Consider the following 17,479-nt stretch of genomic DNA (forward strand, 5'->3'; position numbering starts at 1 on the left):
AACATTTAGGGCCTAGGATTTGCTATGGTCCAAAGCAGACCAGGACAGTAATGAAGTTTTCCCATGAAATAAAGTCCTTTGGGAGCGAGCAGGGGGAAATTCAGCTTGAATAGCTAAGCTTGACCAATTTACAAGTGGAAAACAGAGTATTATAATTGGAAGTGTTGAGAATAAGAACTAATGGCAGCCCTGCCATCTCTACCATCTGGATGAGGAAGCGCAGCGTTAAATGGTTAAAAAAGCCCTCAAAACTGGTAGGAGAAAATATTCCTCCAAACTGCGGGAGGAATCTGAATAGTAAAACATGCGATAGAGTGAAAAACCTACAGAGCTTCTCTTTAAAAAACGGAGTCAGTCATTTACTTGACTGCTCCAACCGCTGCGGGGATGAAAAGCTCATCTGGCTCCGGCTCAGAACAACTCAAATTAGGACTGAACCCTCATTACTGCTGCACAGCGTTACACCACAGTAACACAGCCAATGTCTCAGCAGTGAATCTTGCTGCCACCTCTCGGCTCAGCAGAAGATAGGAGTGGGATCAGATTTCTGCCTCATGCTGTGCAGGGGAGCACCTGAGCAGCTTCCACTCCCTGCCCACCTGGCCCACCCTCGGCCCTGGGAAACCTCTGCTTTTGGAGCTGCTCTCAGGATGAGCTGACGCTACTTGTGCTGGCTTTGACTGTCGAGTCGTAGGCCAAAGAATTCCACCCGTGCACCACTGCCTTTACAGAGAGCCATGATTCTGTGTTAGAACAATAACTCCCACTCGGGTAGCAGCACTTCCCAGGGAGGCATTTGCTTTCAACTCAAAGGCATCAAGAAAAGGGCATTCCTCAACCTCCCTCTCCTCCAGGAGCAAAGGTTAACCATCTTCAGCAGCCAAATGCTGCCCACAGCTGCCACGGGAGCTCAGCTCCGAGGCCTTCATCTCTGTGGCAACAGCTCCTCACACCCACAGCACCCCAAGCAAAGCTAACTGAAGACACCCATTCCCTTCATACATGCACAGCTCATGAGGAAAAACCCCACTGCAGCTTCCTGCTTTTCTAATTGTTTGAACGAGAGGACAAGATGCAGAGCATTAAAATGGCACTTCCAAGGAGTGCTGCTTTAAAGAAGACTGATGCTGCTCAGAAACATAACACACACCTTATGCTCCCCTTTGTGAGGTGCCTTTCCCCCCCTTTCTCTTACTGTCCATCTGCCCAATGCACACCTCAGACCACTCACCTTCCAACCGCACCTTTGCAGCCGATGAGCATTTTAATTCCTGCCCACGTTTATAAGCTGTCAAATCCCTTCATTTAATTCCCTGCCCTGACCAGGAGTGAGACAGTGGCTGGCCAAAGAGGAGGAGGATTTCAGGATGATTACTTAATGCAATATACCACGTACCCGGCTGCTCCCCAGGCTGCCCTGCTGCTGCTCCCACTGCAGGCAGACTGTGTCCCTGTCCCATCCTGCCTCCTTGGCTGGCGGTGCATCACTCTTGCCTCCTCTCACTGCTGTGACTTCTTGAATGTAATGAGATGCAATTGCTTTGCAGGAAGCGGCATAATTAAGTATTTAAGCACAATTCCCTGCAGAGATATGTTGAAGCAGCAATACAGCCAGGCAGTCCCAACTCCAGGATTGGAAGCAGTCTTTCAAGCAGGTGAGAACATGCAGCATCTTCCCTGGAGGCGTTCAAGGCCAGGCTGGATGTGGCTCTGGGCAGCCTGGGCTGCTGGTTGGCGACCCTGCTCATAGCGGGGGGTTGGAACTGGGTGAGCACTGTGATCCTTTTCAACCCAGGCCATGCTGTGGTTCTATGATTCTAGTAGTGAGGCACTGAATGCATGCTCAGTATTGCACAGCCTTAGTCACGGAAAAAACAAAAGACTTTCATGAACCATCTTTAACGTTTTTCATAGCAGCAGGAAGCAAGCATTAAAGACCAAACAGTCCCTTTTGTCAGTGGACCCCTTCCTTCCCACACACATATACCTCTACAGTCCCTACCAAATACCTTCAGTTCTGTGCAGATCCTACAACAGACACGAATGCCTTTATCTTAAATGCAGTGGTGTAGGGGTCATGAAAACGTTCCTTCTGCCTACACTGATTTTTGCTCTCCCCCGGAGCATTAACAGCCATCAGCTCCCAGGAATTCTTCGTCCTGCTCACATCCGTAACGCAGTGATGCCTCCATTTTCAGAAACTGAGAAGAGCCATTTCCAGAAAAGCTTTTATTGTAGCAAGAGCCATGGGCATGGTTTGCCAACCACAAACAGCAAACAGCCTCAGGGTGCCCTCGGGTGCTGGTATTATCCTCACAGGTACTTTGCCATACAGGCAGTGCACTCATAAGCCCCTTGAGCAAGGGCTCTATGTGGATATGGAGCAAGGAAGTGGCACCGCCGACTACATGCACCATGGGAAAACAGCTTTATGCTTCACCTGTGTCATTCATTAAGCAAAGCTGGGGCAAATCCAAGTATTTCAAGAGCCTCTTTGCAAGAGGAGCGCTGTGTGGTTTCAGCTAGGCTCTGCAGCACAAACAAAGCAGCCTCCACTCCCGTGTTCCAGGCAGAGCAAACACACACTGAGCTCGATCCTCAGGTATCAGGTGCTGGAGACACGGAGCAAAAGCAAATTGTTAAGGCTTCGTGGATTGCATTCTCATCACTACATTTCAGCCTCAGAGAACGCTTTCTGGGCACCCAGTGCCACAAACAGTGCTGCACACAGAACGTCCCTCTGTACTGCTGCAAACGCACTGGCAACTGGAGCAATTGGAGGACGTGGAAGACAAAAAGCACTCCTGTTCCACTTCACCGATCACAGAGAAACAGAAATCCACAAGCATGCATTCACGTTTGTCCTTTTCCATCATCAGTGCCATCACATCCTTCCCGTTCTCCTACAGCTCCAATGGTTCATTTCTTCCCCATCTGTTTCAAAGCATTGGCTGCTTCTGCAGCGCTCAGCCCAACTCCTTCACCTCCTGGTGTGGCCACAGCCTCCAAGATGACCCCCGCATGGGATCCTCCTGCACCTCCCATCACACAGCCCACACATCCCGGCCCCGGGGATGCTGCAGGACAGCCGAACAGCTCTGCCTTCACCGTGCCCCCAAAATGGGCCATCCACTGACCTGGGAATTCTGCTGGCAGCAGCCACCGTCCTCCCTCACCAACTGCTGTTAGTCAGCTATAGAAATACACAGCACACCGCACGCAAAGCGGAAGGTCAGACATGTGGTGTTGGGACACGACGGCAACTAAAAAGGGACATGCCTCTATTTTAAGGATTCCTCTGCTAAAATTGATAGCGTGCATCGGTTAATAAGGGACAAAACCCCGTTTCCCTTCTGCTGCGTGGCCTCATGCTGCTATTTTGGATGTGGGTTACCATGGTAATCAGCAGAACCCAGAATGAACGTGTGTCGTCATAATTGCTGCAGTTTTGGGCACACAGCTCCACGCTATCTTACTATTGCTTGCAGGTATACGCAGTGGCTGGAGCTTCCATGAAGCACAGGATCTAATGAACGAGCCACCACCAGGAGATGCTCTCCTCTGCCAGTTTCCACGTGCGCTGCCCAGGGCCCAGCAAGCTTGGGTTAAAAACAATAGTAACAACCAAAGTTAGGACATTGCATACAAAGCAAAACAACCTACGCCACAGTGCTGACCTGGAGCACACAGCCAAACACCTCAGTGTGAGCCCAACATCTGCCCAAGGAGGCTGTGGATGCCCCATCCCTGCAGGCATTCAAGGCCAGGCTGGATGTGGCTCTGGGCAGCCTGGGCTGCTGGTTGGCGACCCTGCACATAGCAGGGGGTTGGAACTGATGAGCACTGTGGGCCTTTTCAACCCAGGCCGTTCTGTGGTTCATTCCATGAGCACAGCACGCTGTGAACAGCCTCCTTTCCCCAACGGAAGACCTCTTGGAGCAGCACAGGGCCAGCTGGGTGCACTGCCTGCTGTGAAAGTCACACTTCCAGGGCTGTCTGTTTTGTTTGCTCTCTCCTTTCATTTCTCACTATTTTGCATTGCCAAAACAGCAGGAACAGCCTCATTTCCAGCAGCATCTGGTTTCCTCTTCAAGTTCTCTCTCTCTCTCTCTCTAACTTAATCTAGCCAAGAGTTTATCGTTTTAAAAATCGGGTTTAAACAGACGTAACTGCAGATCTCAGCAATGCCCCCATACCTTGCAGACCCCCCTGCTCTGCCCAGCAGACAGCTGCGTATCCAGGCACACCAGCAGATCACAGCGCCAGGAGCAAAACAACTCCTGCATTTGCACCCTTTGCTTTTACGAGCTCCATATCCAGAGGCTTACGGGTAAATTACACGTGCATTTGCGGTCTGACAGCGCGCACTTTTCTCCTCCTGAAAGCACGAGCGGCAGCGCCGAGCAAACGTTGCGCCTGCGGAGCGCGGTACCGCGGCGGCGCTCGGGGGAACAGCGCCACCGCGCGGCCGCTCCCGGAACTGCAGCGCTTCCTTCTCCGAGCGGCGCCGCGCCGCTGCGCGCAGTTCTGCTGGAAGAGCACTTTTGCATGACCTTAAGATAATGAAGAAGTGAGAATCGTGTGTTTAATAAGGGCCAAAACACCGTTCAGTGATTCTAGAGGAGCTTCTCAGTGGTGCAGGAAAGCCCGGCCCGCTGTCTTCTAATTGGTGACCAAACAGTGACCCTGAGCTGCTCCACTCACACATCCCTACCAAAAGCCACCAGAAGAGCAAAGGGTCTGCCTGGAGCACCGAGGAAGAAATCTGCAAATAAAAGGTTTTAAAATGTAGGAAGGGTAATCATTTGTGACTGTCCACGTAAATGAATAGTGACTTCCTACATACATGGTCAGCTCAGAAGCCTACAGGTCTCATCTGAAACAATATACCTATTTTTCCAGGATCAGATACTTAACTCCCATGGAATTAAAGGACATTTCTCTTCCCAAAGTACCAGGAGTGCACACCTGGTCTGCACAGAGGCGTTTGCAAACCCCCATGGCTGTATGCAGGCGCCATAGGAGCGAAGCACACTGCTTCCTGCATGATGCACGGCTGAGCCCCACTGCCCTCAGCAGGGCACCAATTACCCTGGCTGTAAGTAAGAAAGAAGTGCAACAACAACTACTGTTAATTTTTAGGTCAGCGGACAACATTTTCACCCAAACCTATTATTAAAATAGAAAACTCTTTGAAATGTAATGGTTGGCTGCTTATTTTTAAGCCAGTGCTGAGGAACCATAGAACCACAGAGTGGCCTGGGTTGAAAAGGCCCACAGTGCTCATCAGTTCCAACCCCCTGCTATGTGCAGGGTCGCCAACCAGCAGCCCAGGCTGCCCAGAGCCACATCCAGCCTGGCCTTGAATGCCTGCAGGGATGGGGCATCCACAGCCTCCTTGGGCAACCACTAGGACTGCCATAGGACTAGGAGTGAGGTAGCAATGTGTCATCATTAAACCCGGGATGGTCTCCAAAAAACATCCTGGGAAGCCAAATATAGAACACAACTGTGGAAAAAGTGAAGAGAATGAGCAAAATAATTTAAATAATAGCTGCAGTGAAAGTAAATCAGACTTGGGATGGCTTTCACTGGGCAACACACAAAAACAAGTTGATAAAGTTCTCTTCTGAGTATACCAGACTGGAATTTGTGTGATATTTTAATAAAAGGGCTGCTCTGCCAAAAATCAATCCTCTGTGTTAACGAGATTACAAAACGCTTCATTGATAGCCCTGAGCTGCTATGAGATTGCTTAATATGAATGTCAGGCCTTGGGGAGACACAGCTTCCAAGGGCACAAAGCAGTGCGTGCCTCAGCCAGCTCCAAAATGAAGCAGCACTGGGGCAGTGCTGGGGGAGCGGAAGGCTGGCAGAGCAGTCAGAGCGCACTGCTGGGCCTAATGGGGGAAACACAGCCCTGGGGGCCCGAGCAGAACCACAGCAAACCCAGACAACAACAAAAGAGCATCGAGTGGCCATCGGGGAGACGCGGCGTGACCTCACTGCGGGCACTGCTGGATGTGCCACCTTCTATTACCCACACTGGGGACAGATGCCAAAAAATGGGAAGGATCCAGAAATAGAGTCCAGCAATCATCCGAGCTCTGAAGGCACGTCCTGACAGGAGAGAGGTGATGCAGTTGACATCGTGTATCAGGCAATGTGACGCTGGTGCCCCTTGGAGCAAACTGCCCCCAAAGGGGATTGCTCCCACTGCCTGCCATCGTGGTGCGTTATCCACCCGCACGGAGCCCTTAAAGGCTGAGCTGTAAGATCCGGCACTATTCTTAGCACACAATTAGCAACAGAAGGCCTCATCAGCCCGGTGCTGCCCAGCAGGGCAGGCTGTACAGAAGCTCCTTCTCACTGCAACACGAGGAAATGCAAGCGGTCAACGGCTGCCATACACGGCTCCCCACGGGCCATTCATATCTCATTTTCCTGTTGTAACTCCAATTGCTTTTGGTGCCATTGCTGCAGGTGGTTTCTCTTCATTTAGCAAAATGGAGATGCGCAGGGGCAGCAAACTCCAATTTTACTGACAACGGCAGACGGGGGAGATCTGTGCTATTAGCTGCTATTAGCTGACGTGGTCCTGTTTGCTTTGTGCATGGAAGAGCGCCGCTGATCTCACAAGGGGAGGACAGAGGCAGAAGAGATTCAGTCCCAAAGATGCAATCACCATTTGCTTGAACTCAAAGGCAGGAATTAACCGTGCTTCAAAAAAAATAACATGGAACAGAAAAGAAAACCCAAACCCTCGAGAAGGAAGACCTGAGTCTGCTGGTTGGCGACCCTGCACACAGCACGGGGTTGGAACTGGATGAGCACTGTGGTCCTTTTCAACCCAGGCCATCCTATGGTTCTATGAACCCCTTCTCAAAATGTGGTCTTTGGAGAGCAGGACTGCCATGAGAAAAGCAAGGGAACATCCGGAGCTGCGTGTTCAGCACAAGTGTACAGATGAGCTAAAAATAAAGGTGGGGCCAAAGGGAGACGTTTGAGTCAATGTATGTACTGTAGGAATTTAGGGCATGATTCATTAGCCAAAAAAATCCCAACACCCTCTGTAGCTATTTTGAAGGAGGTACATGCATAATTGATGCGGAACAAGAGTGGGCCGCAATTTCCCCCACGCTGCTTCTGCATAAATTACACTGCCCTGTAATTCATCACACTCCTGTTTCTCCCCCATGTAAGCAGTAACCTCTCATTTAACCATCATGGAAAACAGCATCATCTGCAAAAGGGGAGCAAAGTACGTACAGGTGAAACGGCTGCAGGTTCGACACACGCTTGTGGCCCAGGACAACTGGAAAGGGAAATACTTTTCAGTAGGAGGACCATTACGTGGTGACCTTTCACTGTTGTTTCATTTCTGATAACCACAGTTGATGACAGAATACAGAAGTGCTTCTAAACCAGCAGCACTAAGCTCAGGGAGGACCCAAAGCACAGCATTATCATAGGATGGCCTGGGTTGAAAAGGCCCACAGTGCTCATCCAGTTCCAACCCCCTGCTATGTGCAGGGTCGCCAACCAGCAGCCCAGGCTGCCCAGAGCCACATCCAGCCTGGCCTTGAATGCCTGCAGGGATGGGGCATCCATTATGCTGAAGCTTGAAGCGCCAGGTGATTTGTCACGGAGGGATGTAAGCAGCTCAGTTCCTTCTTCATGCTCTAAAGCAGAAAAATCCTTAAAATGAATAAATAAGACCCCTTGGCTCCTGACAAGGATCAAACCCACGCAAATCTGATGGGCAGAACAAACACAGTGATGTGAACAGGTACCCCTTCCAGCAGCCAGGGCTCCAGGAGAAGGGAAGAACAGGAACTGCATGCAACGGTGCACTTGGTCAGCAAGAAGCCGTGCCGTGGATAGACACGAAAAAGGAAGCTGAAGCTTGCACAGAGATATCTATCCACCAGGGACATCAGTAACACATTTGCACCTCCGTGCCTGACAAAGGAGGACAAGGCTTAAGGACGAACCGGGACAGGAGCAGGTGAGGTAAGGATGGAGGGGGCACACAGCGCGTGCATGCTGCTCTCCTGCCTGCAGAACGGATATCTCAGCATCAGTCGGGGGAAGCAAGTTCATTATGAAGACTCTCGGAAGGAAGGCCTGGATGTTCAGCCAAACAGATGGGCAATGCTTACATCAGTTGTTTAGTTTTTTTTTTTAAATGCACTGTCAGGCTCTGAAAATCACGTTTGACAGCAAATGCCATCTCCTGACTGCTGGGTAAGGCAAAGAGCAAAGCACCCGTTTCCCATGAGCGTCCACTTCTGTATCAGAGCTTGAGATTGGTGTTTAGGGGCTCAGCATTAAGACTTGTAACTCATGTTCTCACTGCAACAAAGGGCAGACTCAGCAATCCACAAACAGGAGCCTCTGTCCTTCACTCCAGGCAGCCCTGCACACGGAGCAGTGCAACCCACACCCCCTGCCAGGCACGCAGCTGCAGCCACCCCTCACTCCACTTTCATTTCACATTGTGAACATCTCCATCTGCTGAAGAGGAACCGTATCCTTGGCTTCATGGTGACCTTCATTCAAGAGCCTGTATGGAATGACTCATGCAAACCCTCAACGCTGTTGAGCAGCACACATCTGGGGTTGTCGCTCCCTAAGGAAATTACTCAGGCTAGTTTTACCTTGAACTGCAGATGCAAGACAAGGCAAAAAGCCAACAGCAAAACGCAATGAGCGGAAATCTACTTTCTTCTCGGATGAAGGTGGTCAAAGCAACAGCTTTGGAGCCATGACCAAGATGGTGCACGGCCTAAAAGGAGAGCGTGTGGCATTTTGGTCATCCCATGCATACGCTGCAGGAACCTGGATGAGTGTCTGACAAAGTAGGCATGCAGCAAAGGATCATTTTCAGCAAGGCTTTCAGGCTAAGCAAACTTTGCTTTGCTTTCTGGAGGTCTGGTCACTGAGCAACCTCATTGTAACCACTGAGAAAACAGGACTGTGTGAGCTGAAGTCAAGATGTCAGGGAAAATCTTCACCTCTCACAGAATTGCCTTTACCTCTCACAGAACCAGGTTACATTTGGAAGCCCTCGACGCCCTTCCCAGCCCTGCAGGAAGCTGTGTGGATGGGCCTCACTGCCTCCAGCACCTCGCTGCCAAGTCTTTCCTCTGTGTCACCCAAAAGATCAAAACCAAAACGGGAATATAATATTTGAGCTGTAACTGCCAAGAGGTACTCTGAAGATTAATGACCAGCTGGGAGCTTAATGCATCTTGGGCCATTAACCCCAACTGGTCATTGCGCCCTAAGAAATGTCTTGTGCTGAGGTCATTTTTTTATCATTTTAAGATGAATAAAAGAGGGGAAAAAAATAACACAGCATCCCCTTACGGAACTTCTCCAAGTGGGAATCTCAGCCTCAATTGCTAGGAACAGATCACCCAAGGAACGAATGCCCCTCCAGGCACAAGGACCTTATTGTAAGGACTGGGCTTGGACTGTGTGCCCTTTCAGTCCCCCACATCTTTCCTATTTAAGAGGACACCAGCCCTTTGGTGGCTCAGGGCTTTGCCCTTGGCTGCCCATGGGGACAAGATGGGAGCTGGTGGTGGCCCCTCCATTGCTTGCCAGGCCATCCCACCCTACAGAGGCAACTGCTCTTCGGGAGCTATAAAACTTCCAGCCATGTTGTTCCAGGTACATAGACTCCAAAAGCCCTTCACAAACACTGGAGTAGAACACACACGTGTAACGTGTATTGTCACCACAAGGACCTGATACAGGACAAAATACCACTGAACCCATAAGGCAAGAAGAATTCACAAGACCAATGCATTCCCACCCAAAGAATGGCGTGAGAGCACCCACTGATGAGAAGTGAAGGGAACAAAGCCAAGGGAGCACGCAAAGCACAGAAGTACTGTACAGGAGTACAGCCATCAGGATGTAAGGTTAAGGCCACACAGGAGCCCACAAGGATGTGTGGAGTGCTTGCAGCACTCAAGAACTAAAGTACTTCTACACGCAAAACAAGCCAAACTAGCTGCCGGAGGAGACCTGCATTCCCTTGGCGTGCCTACGAAAGCTCTGCATTTTGGTTACAGGGATGGGTGATGGCACACAAGTGCCTCTGCCCCAGAACAGCCAGGGCTGCTGGAGGCCTCCTTACGAGCAGCCAAAACACTCACACACTGCCAAGAGATGCGCTGCTATTCCAAGTCACCTTCTGGACGTGTTTTCTCCAATGTCCAGTTATCCTGCATCCATGAGCCAAAAGCCATCAGCAGGCGACTGGGTAACAGCAGATGTGATAAAGACAGCCTCCAACTGGAGATCGTGCAAGCACCTGAGGTGGCTGAAGTTCCTACCCAAAGCTACATGTAACGAATAGAGATCCACCTCCTCATTTCTGAAAAGCAGAAAAAAGGCAGAAATCTGAACATTGTGCACTTCAGGCCTTCCCATGCAGCCCTGAAGCCAACAGAAAGGAGTTAAGGAGCTATTTATCCAACTCTGCAGGTCAACCAAGGCCTAATAATTTTAGGGAAAAGCTATTTCTGTCTCTACCGTATGCTCTGCAGAACAGCAGAACATATATTAACAAATACAGGTTTGGAGTCCCATGTAATCATCTCTGCTTCCTCTACATTCAGCACAGACAATCACATCAAGATTGCATTGCACACAAGCCATCCGTGTCCATAGAAACCGCATGACAGCACACGCAGTCAGAGCCTTTGCACGCCTTTAGTTCCCAAAAACCTGGGAAAATGGCTCCAGTTCCCATTGCTACGCTGTAATCACACAGCTGGAGCTCCGCACGTGCTGTCAGCGCACAGCAGACGGATCAGCAGCAAAACACAGCACTGAGGTGGGGTGGGCACAGGCATTCAAGGCCAGGCTGGATGTGGCTCTGGGCAGCCTGGGCTGCTGGTTGGCAACCCTGCACATAGCAGGGGGTTGGAACTGGATGAGCACCGTGGGCCTTTTCAACCCAGGCCATTCTGTGGTTCTATGTGCCAGCAGTGCACCCAGCCCTGTGCCACAGCAACACCTTCACAGCCAAGGCTCTGAGTGCTGACCTGTGAGCACCCTGTGCTTGCTGTGACGGAATGGGCATCCCCAGTGTTACCATAGCAGGGAAAGCACCGCACTGCAACCACACCGCGCAACAGGGAGAATTAATCTGACGGGTCACGTTAGGAGAACGCATCCCAGCAAACACCCACGCCACACACAGCGACAGGCAACTCCAAAATACAGGAAATTTTGGATGAGAAATAGCCAAACCCTATTTTTTATTCATACCTACGCTGCCTCTGCTATTAATACCTGACTTCTCTTGCGTGACTTGAGGCTATTTTAAAAACGAAACCTTGTTACCATGGAGACCATAAGCCGGTCAGCACATCTGCTGAAGAACAGGATAGCACGATGCTAAAGTGAGAATTCGGGGGCTCCGACTGCCACACATCCGCGCCCGGCGGCTGATCCGGGGCTCAGAACAGCAGCAGACAGAGAGGAGAATTCGGGGACTCTCATTTGTTATTTACTCCAACACCACGCAATCAGGATCCGTATTTGCTTGCAAACAACGACGGCAAAAAAACCTTTTCCCTTTTCCAGCGGAACGCTAAGGGAGAGCTTAATTTGAGATCCAATTAGCGCGTTAAGAAACACTCAATTAAGCTTCCCGGTGACACGGAGCAACGCGGCTGCGCTCACGTTCCAGCAGCAGCAGTGAGCCTGGCAGGCACAGCCAAGGAGAGGAGCCACGCTTCCTATTCTTCTCTTCCCACCCCATCCACGTTCCCTGCTGTCACTGCTTACGATGCTCATCCCCACCCACCTCCTCCCCCTCATGCAGGGAACAGCCCACCCAAGGCAAGACTTCGGCACGCCGGGGACCAAAGCAGCAGTCATGAAAGGCAGCGCAAGGCAGACGTGGGTGCCTACAGAACCCAAGGACGCGCTCCATCAGCCTCTCAGAGCACCCAAGGCGACTCCAGGACAACTTTTAGCTGCACACCCCATGCCTGTGAGGTAAGCCAGGCCAGCAGCACCTGGTGGGACGCAAGGCAGGACGCAGCTGTCATCTGGAGGTCACCAGCAACAGCCAGTGTGGGGTTGGGAGCTGCCCAGATACAACCCAGCAACCCATCCCTCCAGCAGCACTAACAGAGCCTGATTTGGTCTGACAGCCTTCACCGTGTCAGCATTCCTCGTAACAGCCCTCGCTGTTTGTCTCCCCAAGGTCACCACAGACGTCCCATCCCACACTGATCACAGCAGGGATGCCCACGGGCTCCTGAGGGTCAAATGTCCTCAACAGTGCCCTCCAACAGCAGGCTATCTTCACAGGAAGCGTGTAGGTACAGCACTGAGGGACGTGGTTTGGTGGGCACGGTGGCGGCAGATCAACGGTTGGACTTCATGGTCCTTAAGGTCTCTCTCAGCCTCAGTGATTCCGTGATTCCACACTATCCCTTCCATTGGAAACAAAGCATAGGCCGTGATGATATCAGTGGAGGACACCAGCCAACACCTCCAAGGTTCACAGCACTTTCCTACACCTATCCAATGGTGCTGCACACAAAAGAAGACCCCAAACCAGCCTCAAATCAGATGGATATCGGTATGCCGTAGACCGAGGCGCTCTGTAGAAATTTACATCAGTTCAAGTGTGACTTGAGATGGTTCTGCCTCCCTGCAAGCCTACAGGTTTAGGTTAAGCCAAAGCCAGTTGGTCATAAGGGTGGTTTAACCCAAAAGATGTAACTGTTGTAGCATTTAACTGCGCTGACTTAAGAACAAAGGTGAGCTACAGCAACGCTGTGCTGCCATCAAGGCTGATGTGCTCTGGGGAAAGGGTTGAATCTTTTATCCACCTGTCAAATGCCTTAATGGTTGCTCAATGCTGTGTAGAAAAAATAACGATCCAGCCCTCTGCCTAAGGAATAATCATATTCTGCAGTAAGTTATATTTTAGAAATTAATGACTCATCGTACAATTGAGCTCATGCTGCCAATTACTGAATTTCTAACCTGCTCCTTTGCAGATATATGTTTTATCACCCTCCTCAGCACTGGGTTTTGAGGAATGCCTGGCTCCTCACACATCTGGCTGGCTTGGACGGCACTACCCAGTGCCACCCGCTTCTGCTATCAGAAAGCCCGTGCTTCAGAGCAGCCACAACTCAGGACCACCAACCCACCCTTCCAAATCTGATGTGCAAACAATTCTGTCTTGATGAAACCAGAAGAAAACTGAATGCGGATGCCACCAAGCAACCGGAGCGCGCCCCTCGGTCCTGCAGGAGGAACAGCACAATCCCACACCCAGGGGCTGGAAAAGCTGACCTGAAAACAAAGTCATGAAGCAATTTGGACTTCTGTTTCTTTTTTGGAGGAGGAGGGGGTCAGAATGTCATTCTCTGTTTAAAACATTGCCGTGGCTTGAGAGGTGCTCAAATAACAGAAGGACCCGTTTTCTTCTCCTCTCAGTACTGCAGATAAAGAAGTTGTGAGCACAGCCACAGCCAGAGATGCAACAGCGGGTGTAACTCAGCCTGAAAAGAAAACTGACTTCAACTGTCTCTAAAAAACAATCAGCAGAAAGACTCCCAGGAACAAGCTGTGCTTCCTAATGCCATTTAGGTGAGGTTAAATGTGCTTGAAGTGGACATGGATGCTCTACTTGCAGACTCTGGCCAAAGCTCAGAGGGATTTCTAAGTGCTTCAAGACACTCAGGAAGACTTCAGCACCAGGCCCTGCAGGAATTCAGGTGCACATAACCCCACGTTTCACTTCAAGCACCTAAATCACCAAAACATTTGCAATTAGAGGCAGTTAGGCACACAACCAGGCAGTAACAGCCCCGCAGGACAAGAGCAAGCCACCAGGTTTGCAGCCAGACTTCAATTTTAGTTGCATCTTCGAGAGCTGAGCTATTCAAAATTGACACCTCTCCATCAAAGAGGAAACCCACCCACCCATCCTTCAGCTCAATCCAACATCTCTACAAAGGAGGGCAGATGGAGCAGAGACCTTGGAGAAGACACAGGTGAGCATTTCATGCCCCAGGGCAGAGCAGCCCCCCGGGCAGGGCTGCATGTAGGGCAGCAGGGGGGAGGGGACTGGGGCTCAGTTCTCCTGCAGAGCCCTCATCTCCAACTGCTGAAGTCTCTGCTTCAGACACTGACTATCCCCGGGGACTCCTAGTCCAGTAACACAGATACAGCCATTTACCACAAGTTTTTTCCTCCCCAGATTGCCTTAAGGTATTCCAAAAGGCTTTAATGACTCCTGGCACTCACACCTGCCCAGTAACCGGGCAGCCAGGACCACAGCACACCCACCGGGCACTTCCATTGGACAAGAAGCAGAGCTGTAACATTACCTTTGTGCTACTGCTGTTGTTGCTTACCTTAAATTTACTCAGTAAAATAAATTCCATTTGAAAACGGCAGGTAATAGAAATTAAGTTACCACAAGTCAAACCAACAAGCAAACAAACCGCATTACAAGTCAAAATAGGAGGTGGAAACAAAGTCTTCTGGAGGAAAAAAACTCCAATGAATCATTATTCCAGCATCTGCAAAACTATAAGCACATGTTTTCAGCTGGCCTACTTATTCCCTTACTCCACCACGCTGATAATTGACTTCTGTCCCTTAAGGGCTTCTGAAACACAACCGAGCAGCACCAGCACGGTGTCAGAGGAGCGGTGTTGCACAGCCAGCCTCGTTCAGGCCCCACAGAACAGCCCCAGCTGTGGGCCACTGCTCCAGGACTGCTCACCAATCAGCACCTGAACTTAGGCACTGCAATGGGCTGCCCAGGGAGGTGGTGGAGTCACCGACCCTGGAGGTGTTCAAGGAATGTTTGGGCGTTGTGCTGAGGGACATGGCTTAGTGAGAGCCATTGGTGATGGGCAGATGGTTGGACTGGGTGACCCTGGGGGTCTTTTCTAACCTTGGTGATTCTATGATGGTTATTGGTGGTATGATGTGACCTCCACATTTCCCCCCATGGATCCTCACACAGCGTGGCCCTGGAGCTGAGCCCACATCAGACACTGCGCAGAGCCGCAGCACGCAGCCAGCATGCAGGCACTGTCAGATATCCACACTTACTACGCTGCTTTCCAACTCCAAAGAGGTCTTTTCTCTCCTCATTCAGAACAGACATCCTACATGCATCTCATGTAACCCTGCTTCTGTGTTGGTCTGATGAAGCCCAGTGCTGGAGGCCCACTGCTGACACACAGCTCCAAGTGACATCCGTGGTACTGCCACGTGGTGCTGACAGCAGTGCCAACTCACACACTTGTCCACGCATTAAACTCATTGATGAACTTAAAACAAAAATTAAATGCACAAGAAAAGTTGTGTAAAGAGCTCAAGTCTGGGGGACTCGTGCATCCGTCCCCTTATGCAAAAGGAAGGTGATAACAGAACTTCCATTGGTAGTGTGAAAACTAAGTCACACACAATAACACACAAGATCCAAAACAGACTTAAACTCTTCAGAGATGTTCCTATATCCTACTGAATTGTTCCTTTCTTTAAGGAAAATAAGCACGTGCATTACAGTACAGCCAGAGCATTGCTGGAAGGCAATTCCCGCTGTGGGGTCACCTTCCCCCCACACCCCCCAGGGCCGGGCTGTTAGCAGAGGAACTGCACACCCACAGCACACACAGCGGAACGGCTCAGCTGGGACCGCTCTGCACACAGCTGAGATCCCACAGCACGAACACGGCACGCAAAGGGCTCACGCATAGCGGAGCAGCCCCAGCGTCGCCGTGCAGAGGAGTGGAACTGCCGCACGGAGAGGAGCGCTGTATGAAAGGCACGGGAAGAGCTGCTGTGACCTTACCGAAGTGCTCCTTGGAGGCAGCTCCTCCGCTCCGCTCCGCTCCCTCGGCACAGAGGTGGGAGGGAGCCCGGCAGTTATTTTCGGTGTGCAGCTCACACAAACCCAACGAGATCATCCTACAGATCTCACACAGAACCACCGCGCCTGCCTGCTTCGCGGGGCCGCAGGGACGGACGCGCCGAGGGGCAGCGCTGCCCAGAACCTCTGCGGGCTGAAAAGTCATCTTAGGAAGCGACCGAGATAAGCGAGCCGTCATTTTTCTGGAAGGGCCGAAGCTCTCTGTCGGGCACGGCCGCCCTCCTCCTGACCTACAGGCGGCTTTTCACACGGACGCGCTGCGCTACCCGAGCCCGACGCTGCCACGTGCACGGGCTGAGCACAGCGCACACGCCAGGACCCGAAGCGCGGAGCTCGGAGCCCCGGGAGCCACAGCGGCTCCTCGGCGCGGAACGGCCCTCACCCGACAGCGCTGCCATCCCCGCAGGGCGCAGCGGGAGCCGCTCGCGGTTACCGCGCGGCTCTGACGGCGGTGCGTCCGAAGGAAGGAGCGCAAAGTGCCGGAACCGTCGCAGCGCTCGGAGCGCGGATGAGGCGCCGGACGCCGAACGGCAGCCTCGTCTCTCCCCGCTCGGAGGCTCAGCGCCTCCACGTGCAGCGCTTCCCCCCGCTCCCGTACAGCGGGGCCGGGAGGCTCGCGGCGCGGCGCAAGCACGGGCTCGCGCTCCAAGAAACGTTTCACCTCTCGTACTTTTAAAGCGAGCGAGCGACGCTCCCACACCGCGCAGCAGAGGAGGCTCGGTGCCCGCGGGCGCTTCGGCGGGGCGGGGCGGTGCAGCACGAGGGCAGCGCCGGTTCCGAGGCCTTCGGCCCCGCGGGAGCCGCCCCCGGGGCACCGCCGCCTCCACACGCCGCCCCCCGACACGACGGCAACGCACGGACGCGGCCCGGCCCGGCCAACTCCGCTCCCCCGGGAGGGAACGCCGCCCCCCCGCCGCCCCCCGGCCCTCACCTGCCGCAGGATGAAGCTGGTGGAGGTGGTGCTGCCGTCCGAGCGCTTCAGCCGGCTGCGGCGCGTGGCCGTGCCCCTCGTCACCTGCGCCGGGGAAAGCGGAGACGTGAAGGTCGCGTGCCGCCCGCCCCGCAGCCCCCCCGCGGCCCCCCGCAGCTGCACCCACCGCGGCCATAACGGCGAGGATCGGCGGCGGCCCCGCACCTCAGCGCTGCCGGGGAGAGAGTGCGGGGAGGGAAGGGAGAGGGCGGAGGGAGGGGAGAGGGAGGAGCGGGGCGGGGGGCGGCGGCACCTGGGAGGCGCGGGGCGGCCCTGAGGCGGCGCCGGGGGGTGGGGGAAGCGGCGCGGCTCGGCGCCGCCCGACGGGAGCGCGTCCGAACCGGACGGCGGGCGGCGAACTTGGGGGCCGCCGGGCGCGTGCCGCAGCTCCTGGGGAGGGGCGCGAGCCCGGCACGGGGCAGCGCCCGCGAGGAGCTGCGGACGCGTCGGTGCGAGCGGGAGGCAGCTCCCCTTCGCGCGCGGTGCCACCGCTTCCAGGAGACAAAGATGAAGCAAGGGGCGAAGCGAGCCGTCCGCGGGGAAACGGGCAGCGGGAGCCGCATTTGCTG

General features: G+C 52.9%; 1 protein-coding gene and 1 long non-coding RNA gene across 3 annotated transcripts in view; both read right to left on the minus strand.

Annotated features, from left to right (window-relative positions):
• Positions 1 to 17,100, minus strand: part of CACNB4 (calcium voltage-gated channel auxiliary subunit beta 4) — a 76,678-nt gene extending 59,578 nt beyond the window's left edge. For both annotated transcript variants that reach the window (NM_001396491.1, XM_046943396.1), the window contains exons 1-2: positions 17,038 to 17,100; positions 16,872 to 16,955 (exon numbers count right to left, since the gene is read on the minus strand). In NM_001396491.1, coding sequence (NP_001383420.1) covers positions 16,872 to 16,955; positions 17,038 to 17,046 — 93 coding nt within the window. In that variant the 5' untranslated portion in view covers positions 17,047 to 17,100. The remainder of the gene's footprint in view (positions 1 to 16,871; positions 16,956 to 17,037) is intronic.
• Positions 2,215 to 3,385, minus strand: LOC101748222. Its single transcript, XR_212706.5, has 2 exons — positions 3,138 to 3,385; positions 2,215 to 2,612 (listed from the first exon to the last, which is right to left on the minus strand). It is a non-coding gene; the product is annotated as an uncharacterized LOC101748222 (long non-coding RNA).
• Positions 17,101 to 17,479: the final 379 nt, after the last annotated feature.

This window comes from Gallus gallus, chromosome 7 (genome assembly GCF_016699485.2).
Source record: "Gallus gallus isolate bGalGal1 chromosome 7, bGalGal1.mat.broiler.GRCg7b, whole genome shotgun sequence".
Classification (NCBI taxonomy): Eukaryota; Metazoa; Chordata; class Aves; order Galliformes; family Phasianidae; genus Gallus; species Gallus gallus.